The following is a 21,799-nucleotide window of genomic DNA, read 5'->3' on the forward strand; positions in this document are numbered from 1 at the left end:
TTTTCTATATATAAGTTATTTTATGTGAAACAAACTAGTTTAAATTAAAAATTTACATTTTTCAAAAATTATTTATAGTAATTAATGATGCAATGTTCTATACTTTTCGCATTTAATAAGATAATTGTAATAATTATATGGACCACATTGTAGAAGGATATTTCGATTTAATAATTAAAATAAAATGTAAAAAGTTGTGGCATTAATTATGGTTGTGAAAGTAGGCTCGCCCAATTTTAAATTTATTTTGCTATTATTCTGCTTAATTTGTCTCTTTTCTCTCTCCTCACTCTCTCCTTCTCATCTACCTTCCCCTTCTCCTCTCTATCTTCTTTCTCCTTCCTCTCTCACTCCATGTTTCTCATAGCTATTCAACTAAACAGGGATATATTTCAATTTATATATAATATAGCTAACGAAATACCGAGAAAAAAAAAAATATTATACAAAACAAGCTCAGGTCCACAGACTGAGCAAGTAATCTTAACTTAGCTTATGATAAATATGGTCATTTCATCTCTTATTACAAACATATAAAAGCAGCAGAAATTCAATAAGGATATTGACCCTCAATGTTACCCACAGGATCATAATTGCAAGTCACAAACCACCAACCATTCTTGCACTTGGCCCTTCCACACCCAAGATGAACTGAGTTGCGCCAAACAATCTGAGTATAGTGCAAGCACTCATCGCCAACACAGGAATTTGATTTGTAATCATAGTTAGGCTTCTCGCTCGCCCACATCGTCACTGCGTCCACTCCGTTTAGGTTACCATAGCCTTCTGCAATGTTCTCACCATAGGGTCCATACGAATGCTCCAACTCACAGTTTTCAATCCTCGAATTTGCATATTTTTGAGCATAGGCTGCCACTGTCTTGTTCCAAGAAACTGGACCCACACCCACTTCTGCACGAACTGCGTTATGTGCATCTACATAATCCTGGGGAGAATTCTGGGCTAATGAGATTTGAGCTAGGCTTAATCCTACCAAAAGTGTGGCTAATAAGAACTTCCTGAACAACATCTCTTTTGTTATCTTAGTTTATGCAACGCAAGGAAATGGAGAAGAGAGCTGGAGAGGTTCTTGGTTGAATGGGGTGCATGATACCTGTAATATTTATAGAAAAAGTTAACCAAATAGAGACAATTCATTATTTTATTAATATGGGTGATACTCTTTTATTAATCTATTTAATTAGATTTAATTCGATTAATCTAACTTTTAATTTAAAAAAATAATAAATTAATAATTTTTAAAAAATTTTTACTCTTGATTCAAATTTAATTTAAAATCTTTTCTACAGTAAGTTAATGGTTAACGAATAAACCATAATTTAAAATAATTTCATTCGAAAAAAATATATGATCGATTAATCATCAAAATCTGAATTCACAGAGCAATATTAATTCAAATCATCCAAATTTTTTTGGCCATTTCTTCATTTTTCGACGACATATAATTCTTGGCTTGTAGCAAGAAGATAAGAAAACTATATTGGCACTGTGGATTTTCTTTAGGTTCACAATGCAAACACTAATTTCGTATGGTATAATAATTCGGTTTGATTCTCTGTTGCTATTTCTCATGTTTTGTGGCTGTAATTAAGGAAATACTTATAAAAGAAGAAGACTAAGCAGAGTACCATTAAAGTCATGCTTCTAATAGTGAAATCATGTGAACTTGTGAAGCGTAAAGACACTTCATATGAGGATATAATACTATTTCTAAAGGATAGTCAATTATGTTAGTTTAGTAATATTAAATTCATTTTTAAATTTTAAAATTAATATATTACACTTTAATTACTATAATCATATAAAATAAAATAAAATAAATTGTTAAAATTCAATCAGAGAGAGACTTAATTAATCTTCCTAAACTTTTAAGGTACAGATAATAGAAACGTCTTGAGTTCAAGTTTCTCTCATTTACCTATTCTAATATTATTAATTTACTTTATGATAAGAAAGATAGATGATTCCTGCCTATCAATTATTATCCGACCCATTTCATTTTATTGAAAAAAATTATTAAATATTACAAGTTTAAGGATAAATCTAAATACATCTATATAAAGTAGTCAATTTTTTTTTAATTGTCACATGGCATGCTATGAGAATAAATTAATCTACCAAAATAATATGTATGCAAATTTTTTATCTAAAGTTGCCAAATGGCATAAAAAGAAATTAATCTCAAATTAATTACTATTTAAATTAGTAAAAATTTTCATATTGATTATCTTTTATGCAACAATTAATAAAAAATCTTCACTCCCATTTATCGGAGATCTATCTCTCTATAAATATAATAGCAAATTAATTATTATTTAAATTATTAAAATTTTTATATTTATTACCTTTTACACAATAATTAATGAAAAATCTTCATTCACAATTATTGGAAATCTCTCTATAGGGAAAATTCTTAACTATATCTGATCCGTCATTAACCGAAAACACGAACGTGTAAAACTCATATATTTAATAAATGAATTCTACCATACATAATGAGCTATAAAAAGAAATTAACCACCAAAATAATAACAAAATAATTACTATTTAAATGCGTAAAAAATTTCATGTTTATTTTTTTACACAATGATTAATGAAAAATCTTTCACTCACATATATTGAAATCTATCTCTATATTCTTGCTGCATGGCTATTACATGATGATTTTAAGAAATTAGTTGAAGAGAATTGAGCTAGTATATTTTGAAACTCAATATCTTTACGATTAATTACTTGTGCTAGTTGGTGATTAATTATTTGTGATTGAATAGTAAAAAAATCTATAACTATAAACTTTTATCATTATATACATACGCACCTTACAAATATTAAGTAATATATACATTTAATATGAATTTTTTATAAATAAAATTTTATTAAAAATTAATTAAAAAACTAGGAAAAACTTAATAGAGTATCATCCAACTAAACTCAGATCAATCTCGAGTACACCCAGTTTAAGACAATGAATATTAAGTAAAAAAAACTTGGCAGAGTAACATTTCATATATGGGTTGTTTTAAGAAATATATTCCTTGTTTTTTTACAATAAAAAATAAAATTAAAAAAAATGCGAACCAACATGAAATAATATTATTAAATTAAAATCCATTGATGATTTACCTACTAATTTCAGTATAGCGTAATTTAATAATAATATATTTTATGGATTTTCTATCCCCTCCATTAATTTATTTTAAAGAAAAATTTTATCTTTTGGGGCATATCATATGTGCTTCCAATAATCTTCTTTTGCATGTGTAATTGAAAAGGTGCTAATTTTAAGGAAAATGTCAAAGATGGATGTCTCTTTGTCCAACTAAATTATTCAAGTTGAAATGATAGAAACTTGAGACAGTCAAATTCTAAAAGCAAACACGGTATCATCGCATAATTTTTCGCAACATAATCAGAAATCATCTCACAGATGATAGAAAAGATGGTTAATCCAATATGTCTTCAAAATGACAGGTTTTTTTTTTTTTTTTTTTTTTTTTTTTTTTTTTTTTAAGGCTAAGAAACATTAACATTGGAATAATGTTACCCCATAAATTACAAGTTTAGAGTAATGTCTTTATTACTCTAAATTTCAGCTCTAGTCTCTCTCATCTCTTAAATTTCAAATTTTTATTTAGTATAATCGTTATACATATAACAATCTAATTATAATAATTGATTATGACGGTGAGTCTCACATGAGACCCACCACAATTAATGATTACAATAAATAGTTATAAAACATCTATTTTATTATATAACTAGGAAATTGATCGTGCTAACGCATATGTTCTAATAATTTTAATATATATATATATATATATATATATAATTTTAATTTACATATTTTTTAATTTTAATATATAAAATTTAAATAATATTTTAATTTTTTAATTAATTATTTCATATTTTATCTTTTATATATTTCATTTTTATTAAAATATTATTTCATATTTTTTATTAATTGTTTTATCTCTCAAATTTTTTTATGTAGATTTTATAATAAAATAATAAATTATAGTAATATAATAGAAACATTATTTAAAGATATAGTTATTTTTTATATTTTTTATTTTTTATTAATTAAATACTGTTTTATATTTTTTATTAATTTTTTTATTTCTCAAAATTTTTATTGAAGATTTTATAATAAAAATATAACAGAAACATTACTTAAAAATATAGAATAATTTGAAATTGATTAATCATATAATTATTTTTATCTTTTCAAATATCAAAATTTTATTATATAGTTAAAAGAAGAGTAAAAAAGGATTAAATAGAAAATATTATGCAATACCACAAATAATGCCACGTAACAATACCATAAAAAAAATGACATATAACAGCATCATAGAAATATTCACTTTTATATATATATATATATATATATATATATATATATATATATATATATATATAAATTATAGGCCTAATCGACCAAAATTTGATTCCATTGGGTAATACTTTAGGACTATTTATCTTAAATGCACCAGGATCACTGGTCACTGTGAGGGAGTATGTCCTCACAGTATGTCCTTAAAATCGCACAAAGAAAATTGCGAAAATTAATTCAAGAATACTCCTAATTTGTAAGTATATATATATATATATATATATATATATATATATATATATATATATATATCATTTAATATTGGAACAACGTTACCTGCTAAATTACAAGTTTGGTAATAAAAACATTAAATTACTATCTCTTACGTACCCATTAAATTACAGACCTAATAACAATGGAATATAATGTCTTTATTACTAGCATATATTCCAGTAGCTAAAATTCATCTATCTCCGAACAAGCAAATGTGCGGTCCAAAATAAGCAAGAAATTAAAGAAAATAAAAATTTTAGTTTTAGACCAATTCTTTTATTCATGGAATATTACTGTTGGCTTGTAGCATAAATAGTATTGTATAAAGTCACAAAGATAAGGAAAGCTATGAAGATGCTTTCATTTGGCATTACATGCATTTTCTGGAGGTTCACAAGACAAACATTTCATATACTAATCAAAATGTAAGAATAATCCAGATTGATTTTGTGTGGCAATCTTGCTAATTATGTAATTTGTTATATTTTAAGCCTGTAATTAAGGAAATTAAAAAAATATATATTTTAAGTCATGATTCTAAAAATGAAGTCATGTGAATACCCTTAATTCTTAATTAATATATTTTCTTTCACCTAAAAATAATATCATGTGAGCACACAAGTTTCTGTCCTATAAGACAACAAATAGTACCTGCCAACAAAAGGAAGTTAAATTATTGAACATACTCCAAGAGCAATAACCATGATAAAACAAAAGAGGAGACTGCCAAGTGCCAACTCAATTAGTTTTGCAATAAGTTTCTACCAAACATATTGTTAGCACTTAGTGAGATATTCAGTAAATAGGTACTCAGTTTAAATCAAATCGAATCGAATTATCAAAATCAAATTAATTGAATTATTATATTTTAGAAATCGAATCGCTCTATTTCGGTTCGGTTTGATTTAAATCGATCGGTTTTTGAGTTTGAATAGATTTTTTAATTTAGACTTAATTTTCAAGTTATTTGATATAATTTTAACCTTACTTTGAACCTAATAACCATTAATCAATGAAATTATATATATATATATATATATATATATATATATATATATATAATTACATATAATTTATAAATTTTCTATAAAAATAAATTAATTTAAAATTAATAAAGTAATTTGGTTTGGTTAGATTCAACCGATTTTTTTCTCTTCAAAACCGAACCGAACTGAACCAAAATAATTAAAATTTTTAAAATACAAAACCGAACTGAATTATATTAAAAACTGAACCAAATTACTGAATTAAGGTAGTTCAGTTTTGTTTATTCGATTCAAACCGATTAGTGCTCACCTCTATTAGTAAACCAACATTATGTCTAAATTCTTTTGATTCATAATATTTGGATTACCAGTCACAAAAAGTTAGAGTTGGGCCTTTACTAACAGTTTAAACTTTTGACACAGTGATAAACATTCAATCTTATAATTGATATCAAAGCTGAAATTATGGATTTGAACTATTGTCAAGTGTTGAGGGGGGATTGTTAGTGCTGGGTGAGGATACTTCAGTGGATAACATTCTGCTTAGATCCCTTCAACTCATAGCGTTTGCACTGCTATATTATAAGAGGTTAGAGTTGTGTTTCTATTAATATTTTAAATTTTTGATATGGTGGTAAATACTCGTCTGCACTTATGTCTGCTGAAAGCATGAATTTAATAGGATGCTCAAGAATAGATCTGCGATATACATTTCTGCAATATATAATAATTTCTATGGTAATTTAAATTAATTTATAAATTAAAATACTTTAATTGGAATTTATTGAAAAATAAGATCAAAATATTTTAATTTCATCCAATTTAATCAATTTATCAGCACTATTCTAACCTAGAGCTAGGAATTATAATGCGAGGGGGCCTCATAAAAAATTATAAAGATAATGTGTTTATAAATATGTGTGACGTAGATATTTATATAAAAATATATTAATTATATAACGTATAATTTATGTTAAATTAATTTATTTAAAATAAAAAATATATAATTATCAATAAATTAAAAAATATTTTAAGATATATAACACAATGAATGAAATTAAAGTTAATTTGAATTCTTTTTCTTATATATCGTTAAATAATTATCTTATTAATAAATTGTAAAAAATTAAAAATTGTCTATATTTAAAAAAAAATTAAAATTAATAAAAAGTAGTAATGTGATTAATATAAGCTAATAGTAGAAAAGATATTATAATAATACAGTAATTTTAATAAATTATATTAAACTATAATTAATTGTTTATAATATTAAATAAATATAATGTTTAATTATATTTATTTATAAATTAAAAAATTATTCTTAAATAATAAAAGATTAAAATAAAGTTATTTAAGGGAGAAAAAAAAATAGTAGGAGTTTATTGATGCTTGGGGCCATGCCCCCTTAGGCTCCAATAAAGCTTTGCACCTGATAACCTAAATAAATTTTTTTAATTTGATCAATTTAAAATTATTTATAAAAATTATGAATGGCCAAACCAAGATTCTCCCTTTTAAAAATCTTATAAGAGATGGGTTGATTCAATTTATTAATTCAGTCCGAATAATTCATTCTATTCAAAAAATTTATAATTCATTTTAATTATAAAATTCAAAATGACCCATAAAAATGAGAATTCAATTAAAATTTCACTCGTTGAATTATTTGAATTAACCCAATAAATAATGATGGACACAACATTTAGACATAAAAGTGATCAATGACATGTGTAATGTCCAAAGCTAAGTTTTTTGTGCTCTTCACTCACAATTTGACACTTTTAAAATTCTTTTTATTACATATAAGAAAATTTAAAAAATTATGGGCCATTGATTTTTAAATTTAATTAAAAAACAAAAGATTTTAAGTTATTAGAATATTAACTTATTAAATTTTTTATTTAATTGAATCAATAAAAAATATCATTCAATGACAAATGCAACATTTAGATTTAAAGGACGGATGAGATATATAACGTTTAGACATGCTAACATTTTTTAACGTGTGTTGCAAGTTCTCTAGTCTTGTTATATTTACTTGTGATTTAATTTTCTTTATTTACAATTTAAAAAAAAAATGCTAATTAGTTAATAAACCTTAAAACTAATTAGAGAAATTTATTTTGAGTAAGTGTAATAATACAACAAAACTAAGAAAGATAAAGTACATTTCTAAATTAAAACTATCCAAACATTAAAAAAAAAAATCATTATATTTAAGTTATAAGAATTTAAGTAAACAAACGTTACTTAAAAAAAATGAACGAAATATATTTTTATTTATTAATAATTTTGTTAAATAATTAAAAAAATTTTAAACTAGTCCTAATAATTAAAAAAATTAAATTATTTTGAACTTTGCTACTAATTATATATAACTAATTCTACAAATTTTGAAAGTTTTATCTTGCTTTTAAATATTTATTGTTTTTAAAATAAGCGGTAAAAAATAAAATGTAAATTAACTAGAAGAGAAATTAATAGTCAAAATTAAGTCATATTAGCTTATTTAAATCAATTTTAACAATGGATTAAAAAACTAAACTTTTAAAATCAAGCTAAAATTGTCAAAAAAAAAAAAGAGCTATAATTGCAAAAGCTTAAAAAATTGTTTTTTAACATTAAGTCTTTAAAATATATAATATTATTTATTATTAATAAAATTGTTTATGATGAGTTAGTATATCTATAGGTATCTTTTTGGAATAAGATTTATAACAAAATTAAGATTTTTGCTATTCATTATCATTTATTGTAAATTAAAAAATTATAAAAATGATTGATCAATTAACAAATTCTTTCATTCATATTTTAATATTTATTAATTAATTATTAAAAATAATACAAAACTTTAAGCGTAAAACTTCATTAATAAATAGATGGATATTATTATTATTATTATTATTATTATTATTATTATTATTATTATTATTATTATTATTATTATTATTATTATTATTATTATTATTAAATTTAGTAAATTGAAATATTTAAAAAAAAATTATACATCATAAATCTATTGATGAAAACTTAAATTATTTAATTTGAAAGTACATTATTATAATTATGTATATTCTATATTAACTTTATTCTTTAATATAACTTTAAATACTTTTATATTTGAATAATTAGACAAAAATATAAAATCTTTAATTAAATAGATAAAAAATTAGAATGTATCGACATTTAAACTGTATTTTATTATATTTTAACATAAAATCAAATTTTATTTTTTATTTTAAATAATTAATTATTCAAATAAAGGATAAATAGTATTTTTAAATTTTTAATTAATGTATAAATTAGAATATTTTATTTACACAAAAATAAAATTTATTTGAAAATAGGATTAAGTAATAAAAACTTCTAGACAGTTTTTTCAACTTTATTTAAAATTTTCATTTGGTTTTTTTTAACAAAATTGAAAAATTAATTTTAGTTTTATTCGATTGACATAAATTAGTGAAAATTTAAATGCAATTCTAATAAATTTATTATTAATAAAAATTATTTTTAATATACTGTACCTGAAAATAATTTGAGAATATAAAAATAAAATGAAATAAAAATAATTTTATTGAAAATGAAATAAAATAATCGTTTATATATAAATATATATTCTAAATTTAGTTAATGCAATATTCGTGTCTATATCAATTAATTTTTTAGAAGAAAAAATTATAAATTTGTAACTAATAAAATAGTTATTACACTTGAATTGAACTAAAAATTCAAATTCTCAATTTAATATTAATTAATTGTACATGTTACTACCTTATAAAAAATAAAAAACCTTATGTGTTACTAAATTTTTTTTAGTAAAAGGCTACAAATTTATGACAAGTAATTAAATAGGTGTCAGTGAATAGCATTAAGTTTTTCATATCTATTGAAATTAATGCAAATTTTTTATTTAATTAAATATTTGAATTTAAATAATAAGTTTATAATTATACTAATTAAATAATTATTTTTTAATACTAATTTTATCTTTATGTTAAGGATGTTTTTGTTCATATTTATTATTCCCCTTTGATTAGTAGAAGTGAAATTTGATGTTTAAGGTTTTTTATTTTTTTAATATAATAAATCAAATAGTTTTAAATTAAGAAATAATATTTTTATGATTATGATTATAGAATTATTGTATTAAGAATTATAATAAGAATTTTGGAATAAGTTGAATAATTATTAAAATAATATTAAAATTTTAATTTATGTTAATGGTAGGGATTTCCATCGTTGTTAAAATTTATTAGCAACTAAACATTATAGATTAGCCTTTGTCGCCAAATACATTAGCGACAAATATCATAGCTAAAATTGTTAATGATTTATTTATATGTATTAGTGACACACTAATTGTCTTTAAAAATTCTTGTTAATGGCAAACTGTCACTAAAGATATTTTTAGTGATATGTTAATAATAATATAAACAATGAAGAGTATTTTTGTCTATCCAAATGTTCACTTTTCCACTTTTATATATTATATAGAAGTTTATTATATACATCATTCATAATTTTATTTTTTTAAAAGAAAATTAAAAAAAATTATGAGCCACTAATTTTTTAAATTAGTTGAGCCAATAAAAAATAACCTTTTAAATTATTAGAATATCGGCTTAATAAATTTTTTGATTTAATTGGAGTAATAAAAAAACAAAATTTTTTAAAATTTTGTTATAAATTTTTCAGGATTAAATGTGAGAATTTATTAAGATATGTCCACATTTAAACTACTCTAAATTAAAATTTAAAATTATAATTATAAGGAAGGCAGCCTTTCAACTCCTAAGTTCGATATATGATGGATGCAACATGTAAACTTAAGTGTCTTGGGTATTTTACGTATAATTTAAATCTTTTTTTTAATTATTATTTAAAAGGAAATTCTAAAAATATGATCCACTAATTTTTCAATTTAATTAGGCCAATAAAAAATAATTTTTAAATAATGAGAATATGAGCTCAATAATTGCTTTTATTTAATTGGACAAATAAAAGAAATTCAGCCTTTTAAACTTTGTTACAAAAAATTTTTAGGGTTAAATTTGTGAGTTCATTAAATACATGTCCATATTTAACATCTCTTAAATTAAAAATTAAAATTTTAGGGGTGGTGGCTCTTGCCAAGCCCTTTGGTCCGTGTTGGTGGCATGCATCGGAAGAACAACATGACTTTTCAAAGGGATCATTTAAGTTAGATGGAGAAGTTGATGCAAAGGAAACATTAGGGCAATTTAACCTCTTTGAATTTTATATTGGATTCATATGCTGTAACACCCCCTTATCCGATCTATAGTGTAGTCGAGTAAACGAATGTCATATTCTATGCTGAAGCACCTAATCTTATCTTATTCAATGGATGATCAATTTAATTCCATCATAATTTAATTAAGGAAATTTTAAATGGAAACTATAAGAGTTTCCCTGTGTTTTTAATATTTTACCTGTTAAAGAATAGTCCTGTTCAAATCATCTATATTAGAAAGTCTCAAATTTAGAACAATTTCAACATCACAATTCATATTTCCTTTTCCAATCACATCCATTTTTATACATAAATTTTCCTTCATTACATTCATTTACAAAATTTACACATTTATCATACATCTCAAAATTTAATTACAAACTTTGTGTTTAATTGTAATACATGATCATGCACTACTGTGAGCCAATGATCTCTACCAGTATAATATGCAGAGGTGACAATGAGCACTACTGTAGATCAGTTCAAAATCTATGTCCCAAGTCTACTAGATCCTATCACCTGGACCTACGTAAGGAGAAACTATCGCGCTAAGCATTTCTGCTTAGTGGTGTACTAACATAATAAAAGTACAATATACAAACAAAAATAAATTTTCATGCTTGTATGAAATAAGGAAATTATACATTTAAATATTCATAAAATATTTAAAAGAATATAGAATTTATAACATCAAGATTTTGTAGTCATTTCATTTGTTTAACTACATAAAGATTTTGGATACCTTTCACAATATTTTTCTCTCGTTTTTTCATATTTCTATATTTTCATAATCATTGGAAATATTTATTTTCATAGGATCTTTCCTTTTTTTTTTTATTTCGATATTCGACTTTCTTAATTTATTTCAGTGCTCAAAGTAACCTTTAACTGAACTGTTTAGACTGGATATGCGGGTTTTACTGGCGCTGGACACTTGGTGCCTCGGATCATCATACCGTCGGACACATCGGTGCCTGCCAATGATTATTCAAAGCAATAATGAATAAGGGACAGCCATATCGGACACTCGGTGCCTACCAATGGTATCCGAGCATAGAAATCATAGGCAGTACTGCTAATCTCATCAATTCTTGGCATGCCAATCTACCCAACCCATTCACTACTGTCTAGGCATACTCGAGCTAATTTATTATCATTAGCAATTCAAGGTTTCCATTATTTCATCATTTCGTTATCATTCTTTCATCATTCCATCATCATCTCATTCATCACGGGAACATAGGTCTTAAACACAATTGCACATGCCATTCATGCTTAACATGCCATTGGCATTAATCACAATTCATATTTTAAACAATTATGATTATATTTCATAAATTCCAGATTTGGTACCTCAACTTCCTTAATAATTTTGGCTAAGGTAAAGCAGGAATTTGGCCATAACTTCTTTATGAGAATTGTAAATCTATGTTTTATATTTACTTTGGCTTTAGAATCATTCAATTTGCACTTATGTAGCTTGAGTTATGGCCATTTTTCCAAAACTGTTTTGGTGACCAAATCTCAGTTTTTAGGTCACTTTCAGAATCTAGGCAAATTTTTGAACTCACTTTTTCAAGCAAATTTGGATAGGTTACAGTCATAATTTAGCATCATGGTCTTCATATAAATTGTTCCCCTATGTCTTAGAATTACATAGGTTCAAGAATTACTCAATTTGGAGTTTTGTAGAGTGAGTTATGTCCAAATAAGCAGGATATATTCAGATACACTACTTTACTGATCGTAGGACAAGTTTTAGGCAGTTTTTGGCATCCAGATTTGAACCAGTTGCAAATAGAATTTGTCATTTTGTTCTTTAGGAAAGTTGTTCCTTTATGTCTTAGCTTTTTAACAAGTTAAGAATCACCTCATTTGGAGTTTCCTAGGGTGAGTTATACCTAATTTACTCTGGACTATTTAGGGTGCCCTACTCCTAGGTTTCAGATTGTGTGACTTAACTTCTAGCAATTATTCAAGGTATTTACACACTGAATTAGAGCAACTTGTCGTCACGAAAGTTTTAATATATTGTCTTATCTTTAATTTGCCATTAGTTTTACATCAATTGGAATTATGTAACTCAAGTTATGAGCAGTTAATCTCACTAGACTCAAGCTGTTTAGATTCACACTTAATGCACAATACCCATTTCATTTAATTTCTTCATCATATTATTAATGTTTCTCAATAAATACATATCAAATAATTAGAATATAAACATAATAGCATTAAATAGGTTTCATACAATGAAAACCCTGTATAAAAATCCTAACTTAATTAGTAATAACTTTCAAAACTCATGGAAATTCTTAGCACTAACATTCATTACAAGTTCTAATCAACTTCAATCAACCTTCAATTCACCAAAACCTTGACTGTCCTTCTTGTTCTCCCCCAAACCGAAATTCCTTCCTTTAATAGCATCCATAATTTCAATCAATATTCATAGAAATCTCCAAAATCAAACTTGAATTCCATTAATTCACAACTAACTAAGCTTAAATCATAACTTACCTCAATTGGTTAGCAATTCTTCTTCACCAATCTACAAAATTCTTTAGAATTCTTGCTTGCTTTTTTCAAATCAAGGCTTGATACAAGGTTTTCTCTTAATTTCCTATAGAAATTATGGAGGAATTTAGGTGTTTAAAGCTTGGAAATGAAGCTCTAATGGAAGAAAAAGAGAGAGAGTGGGACGGCAAAGAGGGATGGAAGAAGAAGAAGAAGATGAAGATGAATGATGGTGGTGATGAGTTGTCCCTTAATTAATATCCTTGTCTTATGTTACATAAATATCTAAATAAATTTAATTATAATTTTAATTATAATTATTACAATACAATAATTTCATTTATATCCTTATTAAATTTTTATACTCCTTTTGGTTAATTAAATCCCATTCCAATACATCAATCTTACTAAATTTAATTGACATTTTAGTCAAAAGTCAACTCTTTAAGTGAATTGATCAAAATGCCCTTCATCGGGTTATAGTCAATCTTTTTCAATAATACCGATTAAGTCCATAGCCCAATAGTCACTTTGGTTTTATTCTGCCTATCTTAATTAATTTTCATCTCATTTTTAGTCCTCGAGCTGGCTTTGAATAATACTATTCACAGATTGGAAATAGTACTATTCAGAACTCGAAATTCTCGGGACGTTACATATGCTCCTCCCCTTTTGATGCATTTTCTGAGTTCTTACATCTCAATGCTTTGCTTTTGATGTCTGTAACATTTCCGTGACAAAACATTGTTTCCGAGGTCTTCAATATCTACCTTACTTGTTTCTTCAATCATATTAGCAGGGGTTTCCTGTTTAGGTTCAGTGATAAAATATTGGTTACTATGTGAATCTTGTGTTGTTCCAATATGAGATGTTACTTGCAGTTGAACCTTGAATATTCTCGTTCTACCTACAAATGCTTATTCATTTGGCTAAACAGGAAACTTTGCATGGCAGTGGGGCTTTTAGCCTTGTTTTTTCCAAAAAAATTCTTACTAATAAAAAAAATGACACATAAATAGAATTATTGTCAACAAGTAGTAAGATCAAAACTTTATCTTCATGGTCTGCTTTTCTGTAATAACATATAGAAACAATAAAAAATAGCGTAGGAACTTTATTAACTTCAAATAAAATCTGAAACATTCTGAATTAAGAAAACACCTATCACTGAATCCACTACTAATCCTTTCTAAGGTTTGAACCTTCTATTTGTTTTTTAGTTAATTTACTGTTGCCAGTCCTTTAAAAAGACCGCAATAAAAAACTAAATCTAATTGCGAACTTTTAGTAGGAAAGTAGCTAGAACTACATACATTTTGAAAGTAAATTAATCTACTTTTTCTTCGCATTCACCATCATCTATTCCCATTAATAGATTCCATCGTCTTACTGTCTCTGAGTCCAAAACAACATTTGATTTTGACTTCTTAGTGAAACCAGAACCCTAATAGGGAATTATAACACTTACATCACAAATCTTTAGCTTTTTAAATTTATCAATAATCTACTCCACTATCACATCCCATTTTTTTTAGTAACACTACCATTTCTTTTGAAAGCTTTCAGATTACCAAAAAAAAAAAATATATTTGTTAATATAAATGACAGATTAAAATTATAACATTTTCAAATATTGGGAGGATGCATCATGTTAAACATAGAGAAGAATTAAATAAAAAGAAAAGTAGCAACATCATGACTAATAGAAATGAAAATATTTATTGTTTGTATCATTACAAAATACCTTATGAAACCTACCTCACTCATAATTTGGTTCTTTTCTAAAAGAAAATTAAAAAAAAAAATGAACCACTAATTTTTCAAATTAGTTGAGCCAATAAAAAACTCTGCCTAAGTAGTTTGCGCTTAGCCGGTCCCAAGCCCGGATAAAGGAGGAGGGTTATGGTAGGTGACAACTAGCGTAAAAATTTCGTCACATCTTATGATATGGATTCAAATGATATAAACTTTGGGGTGTCCTCTACTTATGACGCGCTACATCGGAGCCCGAGTGTAGTGAGAAATATGCAAGGGTGTAGGGCGTTCACCGAAAGTGACACGCCATGTCGGCGCCCGGGTGTGGTGTTAAATGAGCAAGGGTTCCAACATCATGGATGGGTGTGGGCAAAGAAGTTAGTCCATAGGACAGATAGTAGAACAGATAGTAGAATAGAACACTAGATAGGCATAAAGAACAATAGAAGATATCATAGAAGGAGATCAATTAGGAAGGAACACGATAGGAGGAGAATCAGGGTTGGTATTTGGAATATTGAATCACTTACAGGAAAATTAATGGAGCTTATAGATACCTTGGAAAGGAGAAGGGTGAATATTGCTTGCATTCAGGACACTAAATGGGTAGGAGAGAAAAGTAAGGAAGTGGGTAATTCAGGGTACAAATTGTGGTTTAACGGAAAGGAGAGAAATAAGAACGGTGTAGGCATAATCATGGACAAGACGTTGAAAGATGCTGTAATAGTTATGAAAAGAGTAGGAGATAGAATTATATTAGTAAAACTAATACTAGAAGGAGAAACAATAAATATAGTTAGTGCTTATGCCCCATAAATAGGACTAGATAGTGAGAGTAAATAAAAGTTTTGGGAAGATATGGATGATCTAATGCAAACCACACCGAATGAAGAGAATGTTTTCATCGGTGGAGATTTGAATGGACATGTAGGAAGTGATAGGCAAGGCTATGAGAATGTTCATGGAGGTTTTGGATTTGGCAACCGAAATGGGGAGGGAAAAAGCATTCTGAATTTTACTATGGCATATGACCTAATACTAGCAAATACCTACTTTATAAAAAGAGAGTCACATTTAGTGACTTTTAAAAGTGGGCAACATTGTAACACCCCCGTTGTATAGCCTGGTATATTTCACTGTTCCGGTGACCGGTGTCGGTCCGGACAATTAATGGGATTAGAGCCACACTTAAGACAATTTGAGAAGCCATAAACACAAATAATTAGTAATGTTTAATTAGTTAACTATAAATAAGAAAAACAGAACATAAGAGGTTAAACGAGCCGAGAGTCACAGCGATGAGTGACCTCCTGAACGATCACAAGTCGTTTTAAACTCAAATTTCGAACCGTAAAAAGTGACGCTGCGGTCCTTAGGACCCTTATGAACACAGTGGAAAAGAGAAAATCATGAAAAAGAACTGTTAAAACAGTCAAATAATTAGGTCAGAGAGCTGGAAGAAATATTGGATTATTTGCAAACCGGGATGAATCGGCGAGGGGAGATTTGGTCAATTAACCCCGAGAGCTGACTCCTGACCTAACTGTCAAATAAAATCAGAGAAAAGAAAATTTCAGAATCGAGAATTAAATTAAAGAACTAATAGAAAAAAAAAAAAGAAAAAGAGATGAAAATGAAAAAAGTCAAAAGTTATAACATCATGCATGATGTCATAACTAAATTAATAAATTGAATTAATTAATTTGGATTTAGGGGTCTTCCATAAGCAAAAAACGTGTAAAGGAAAACAAAAGGAAAAAAATTAGGATTGTCTTCTTCTTCTTCCATCAAGTGCCGCCCCATCTCTCCCTTTCATTCTCACTCACTTGTTCCACCATTTTTAAGAATTAGAAAGCTTGAATTTCCTTACTTACTTCCATAAATTCACAAAGTCCCAACATTAAAAATTCTCTTTACATGTTGAAGAAGCATTAGAGAGTAAAAAGAAAAAGAAAGACTTGAAGGAAGTAAAACCTAGAAACCCACCAAGCAAGGTTAGTGTTTATCTCTTAAATTTTTCTTTATATTAATGATTAACTATTTGTATTAAGTTGGAATTTGATAAAAGTTAAAACAAAATGTTAAGATAAGGGATCATAAAGATTTCAGCCAGCATGGTATGAAGGTATTGTTTCATGGTTTGATTGATTTAAATGAATATATGAACCTTAAGTAGTTGAGTTATTATGGTTTAAGGCTTTGAAAGTAGTTAAATATAATGAATTAGTGAGATTAGGGTTTCAATGCTAGGTTTATGAACCAAAATTGGAGAAATGCATAAATGGCATGTTTAACCTATTGTGAAATGAAATAATGGTCAATTATGACCAAATAAGTTGTGTGGGAATTGTTGGAATAAAAATCAAATTCGTAGGTCAATGGTCATGCTGCTGGCAGCATGACCAAACCCACTTTGAAGGACCAAAACTCAAATTTTACAAGTCCAATTGATATGCCACCAATTGGAGATGAAAATAGACATAAAAGAGCACAATTTTCATTAAGGAACCATGGCCAAAAACTGACCAAAACTTGGTGAAACAATTGACCAAAGTGAATTGATTGCAGGCTGCCACTGCACTAAACTGACTAAATGAACAGTAACTGTTCATTTGGTCATAACTCGAGTTAGACAAGTCAAATTGACCTGAAATTTGGCCAGGGGTTAGAGGGCATATAGATCTAAAACTTTCATGAAGAACATCACCCCAAATTATGCCATTAACCCATTCAGATTATTGAGCAAAGTTAGGTTACCAAACCTGCAACTCTGCAGAATTTTCATTGAGCAGCAATGTTTGGATGGCTATAATTCCCTCTAGAAAACTCGGATTTAGGCGATTCTTGAACCGATGGAAACCTAAGACATAGTAAAACATTTCATATGAAGAAAGTGAGACCAAATTATGAACTTAACTTGATCAAATTATTGACCAAAGTTGGATCAAAATCTGCCAGAACCCAAAATTGCAGCATGAACAGTGCACGTAAACAGTAAAATTATTTTGACCATAACTTGAGCTACAAAACTCCGATTGAGGTGATCCAAAAATGAGAATACACTTAAGACAATAAGGAACATTTTCTATGAAGGAAGTTTTGTTAAATTCCAACAGTAGATCGACCAATGGAATAGTGCAATTTCGGAGAACCAAAACCAAAAATTGGCAATTTTGCCAAAATGACCTAAGCTTTGAGAAAATGACCAAAACCAACAAGTTTAATGACCAAAATGTGGTATGTGGGTGAAGTTGGAGTTCCCATACCTATTAAGCCTTAGAAAGTCAACTATTTGACTTGAATAGTGTAGTGAATAGTAACCCGAAATACAAAAATTTCAAGAACGTCGAAATTAGCACGTTAGAGATAGGTATAAGTGAAGTTAAATTTATTTTTGGATTTATGTTAAATTATGGTACTGAAACACTATAAAATTGTGTGTTTCAGTGGAAAAGAATACCGCGACAGAACCCGAGGAGTCGAGTTAAGGCCAAAAGGCGACTCATTTGAGGTTTGTGCACAACATATACTTTTATAATCATCTTTTGCATATCGTTTTGAATAATATGAAATGTTGGATTATGGCATTCTTATGATGTTTGATCTAAATTGTTGAAAATTATTGTGTATATTTGAAATGACAATGTTTAGCAAATTGTTAAGATAAGTTTTGAAACCACAGTGTCATGACCATATATTTGAACACGTCACTAGTACGACTAGTGGAGGTAATTAGTTTCGAATTTTGATTCCTTCTCTGGAGAAGTGTTGAGGTGTGCCAGTAGAAGAGGATGTGAATGGATATCCATATATTTGAGCTAGCTAGCCTTGTGATATGATTTCTCTTTAGCCTCTGGCTATTGAGATTCATGTGATTTCTCTTTAGCCTCTGGCTATTGAGATTCTATTTGTTTCGAATGGCGTGATCTAATTGTGGATTTTATGAAATGTGTTTTGATACTTTGAAATGAACTTGGTTTACATGTAAAATCTTACAATGCATGATTGTATTAAATTTTCATGTTTAGCCAAATTTTTGAATGAATGTGCTTTAAGTTTTGCATAAAGATTATTTTAGTATATTGTGCACCACTGAGTCCTAGTACTCAGCGATAGCTTTTATTATCGCTGCATACAGAGACTAGAGGAGCAGCAGATCGAGTCAGAGGTGTGTGAAGACATCACTTGAAGCCTTCTGTATAATTTATACCCTAATCAGAATACTTCTTTTGATGTATATATTGCACATAAATGTATGGACATGTAAAATGGGTCTTGAGCTTGTACACAAATTTGTATGAAGTTTGTAATAAAGTTTAGTTTGTGTTTCTTTTGATATAAATTTGTAAGGTTGTGTATAAATTGTTTTGTTTTTAATGAAATATGAATGATATTAATTGACAGGATTTTGAGAAATTGATTGAGTTTGATTGTGAAACCGAAGTAGTGGTTGAGAAAAACTTTTAGAAGTGCTTTTTACAGGTATTCGAAGAACGGTTTTCTCAAAATACAGAGGAAACTCTGTCAAAATTTTTATAAAATTTGCGGAAAACTAAAATGGCCAAAAATATTAATTAGTTTTAATTTCAACTAAATGTTTTAAATACTTATTAGAAATGCTCACCACTTGTCAAAGATAAGAAAATTGTTTTAAAATCCCTTGTAGGGTACTTAATGAGTTATCGGTAGGTGAAGTTCGGTAGTTCATTAGGTATTCTACGGGATCATGTTATGCCTTACAGAGGGGTAAGGTGTGACATGTTTTAGTGGTATCAGAGCAAAATTTTGAAGTATGTTTTAACATATAAATTTGTGTCTTTCTTATTAAGTACAACTGCTCAATGTCCATAATTGTTACATACAGTGCATTACATCATGAATATGAACTAACGGAGGGAAATCTCCATGTGTTACTTGTTCAGGAGATACCCTCACTTCAACCTGAAATGGAAGAAGGGGATCGCTCAGTTGAGCGATGCTGAAGCCGAGGCACAAGGAAGCCCGACTTTACGAATGTTAGTGGGTCGGCACCGACCCCACAAATCTGCGATTCCTGCCACGCAGTTTGCCTGAGATGGCTGCGATGTTCCAAAGAAATGGCTAGGGAATGCTGCTCAAGCTCCACCCCAATCACGATGGCACAACCACGCCTCGGCCAGAACAATATGATAAATTATCAAGTATGGGGCTGTAGAATTTAAGGGACAGATGGACCCTTTAGAGGTAGAGCAATGGCTTGAAAGAATGGGCCAGTATTTAAGAAGTTACACGCCAAGATGAGTGAAGTTTGAATACTCGTGTCGCATCGCAAGGGGATGCGTATGGTGGTGGAAGACCATCCCTCACGGCTTGGTGAACCACGATCTTGACACAGGATGACTTTATCAGAGAGTTCAGACAGAAATACATCCCAGACGCATATGTTGATCAGAAGTTGCAAGAATTTTTGAGTTTGAAACAAGGGAACCGATCAGTGGCAGAGTATGAGAGGGAGTTCTCCCGCTTGAGTCACTATGCGGAGAGTCTCCTTACTACCAGTAAGGCAAGGTGCAAGAGATTTGAGACGGGGTTGAAGCCCAGCATAAGGATGCAAGTTGTGGGATTTCGACACAGCAACTTCTCAGAGCTTATGTCTCAAGCACTTGAACTGGAGAGAGTTGAATCAGAAGCAACCCCAAGGAAAGAAAAATCAGAAAAAGCTGAGAAATCAGAAAAAGACAAGGGGGAAAAATCAGTTGAACAGAGTTCTGGTGCTACCTCTGGAAAGAGAAAGAAGTTTAGTGGATCCAGCAGGGGTCGAGGTGGCAGATTTGGTAGAGGCAGATTTTCCGGACAGAGACCCCCTAGGTCTGGTCAGCAGTCAAGCAGGGGTTCACATTCTGCCCACCCCTGTGAGACTTGTGGCAAGATTCATGGGGGGGAATGCTATTGGGCCACTGGAGCCTGTTTTAACTCTGGAGGCAAGGGCCATATAGCTAAAGACTGTACTAGTGCTCCGAGATATGGTCCAGCTTCTACTACTGTCGAGGGATCTATTCAGAGTCCTGCTCCCAGAGGTTCACAGTCATTTGGCAGAGGAAGAGGCAGAGGTAGAGGCACTACTTGAGATCGAGCACAGTTGGTCAATCAGCACAAGGGAGTGCTTCAGCCAGAGTCTACACGATGAGACAGCGAGAAGAGGCTGAGACTTCCGATGTGGTAGCTGGTACATTCTCTATCTCTGATCAAGATGTATTTGTGTTATTTGATCCGGGTTCAACCCATTCATATGTTAGTGCTAGCATAGTCAGTTCACTTGCTGTTCCATGTGTGCAAATGGGTTTTGAAGTGCTAGTAACTAGTCCGTTAGGACAAGAAGTCCGGGTCAACAGAATCTATAGAGACTGTCCTTTGGTGATCCAAGGACATGTTTTCCTGTCAGACTTGATTGAAATGCCCTTCAGAGAATATGATATCATCTTGAGCATGGATTGGTTAGCCGGGCATCACGCCATGATTGACTGTAGACTGAAGACAGTCACTTTTGGTCTCCCTCTGTATGATGATGTGGTAATACATGGGGAGAGGCATTTATTGCCATCAAACATCATTTCGGCTGCATTAGCCAGAAGAATGATCAGAAAGGGGTGTGAAGCATACTTGGCACATGTGATAGACACCCAA

The 21,799-nt window shown here is 28.7% G+C and overlaps 1 protein-coding gene across 1 annotated transcript; it reads right to left on the bottom strand.

Annotated features, from left to right (window-relative positions):
• Positions 1–441: 441 nt before the first annotated feature.
• LOC131182294 (basic form of pathogenesis-related protein 1-like) lies at positions 442–1,110 on the bottom strand. Its single transcript, XM_058151344.1, has one exon. The coding sequence runs from the start codon at positions 1,028–1,030 to the stop codon at positions 551–553; it is 480 nt and encodes a 159-aa protein (XP_058007327.1). The 5' UTR covers positions 1,031–1,110; the 3' UTR covers positions 442–550.
• Between the last annotated feature and the right edge of the window lie 20,689 nt (positions 1,111–21,799).

The sequence above is a fragment of the Hevea brasiliensis genome, chromosome 8 (assembly GCF_030052815.1).
Source record: "Hevea brasiliensis isolate MT/VB/25A 57/8 chromosome 8, ASM3005281v1, whole genome shotgun sequence".
In the NCBI taxonomy this organism is placed as follows: Eukaryota; Viridiplantae; Streptophyta; class Magnoliopsida; order Malpighiales; family Euphorbiaceae; genus Hevea; species Hevea brasiliensis.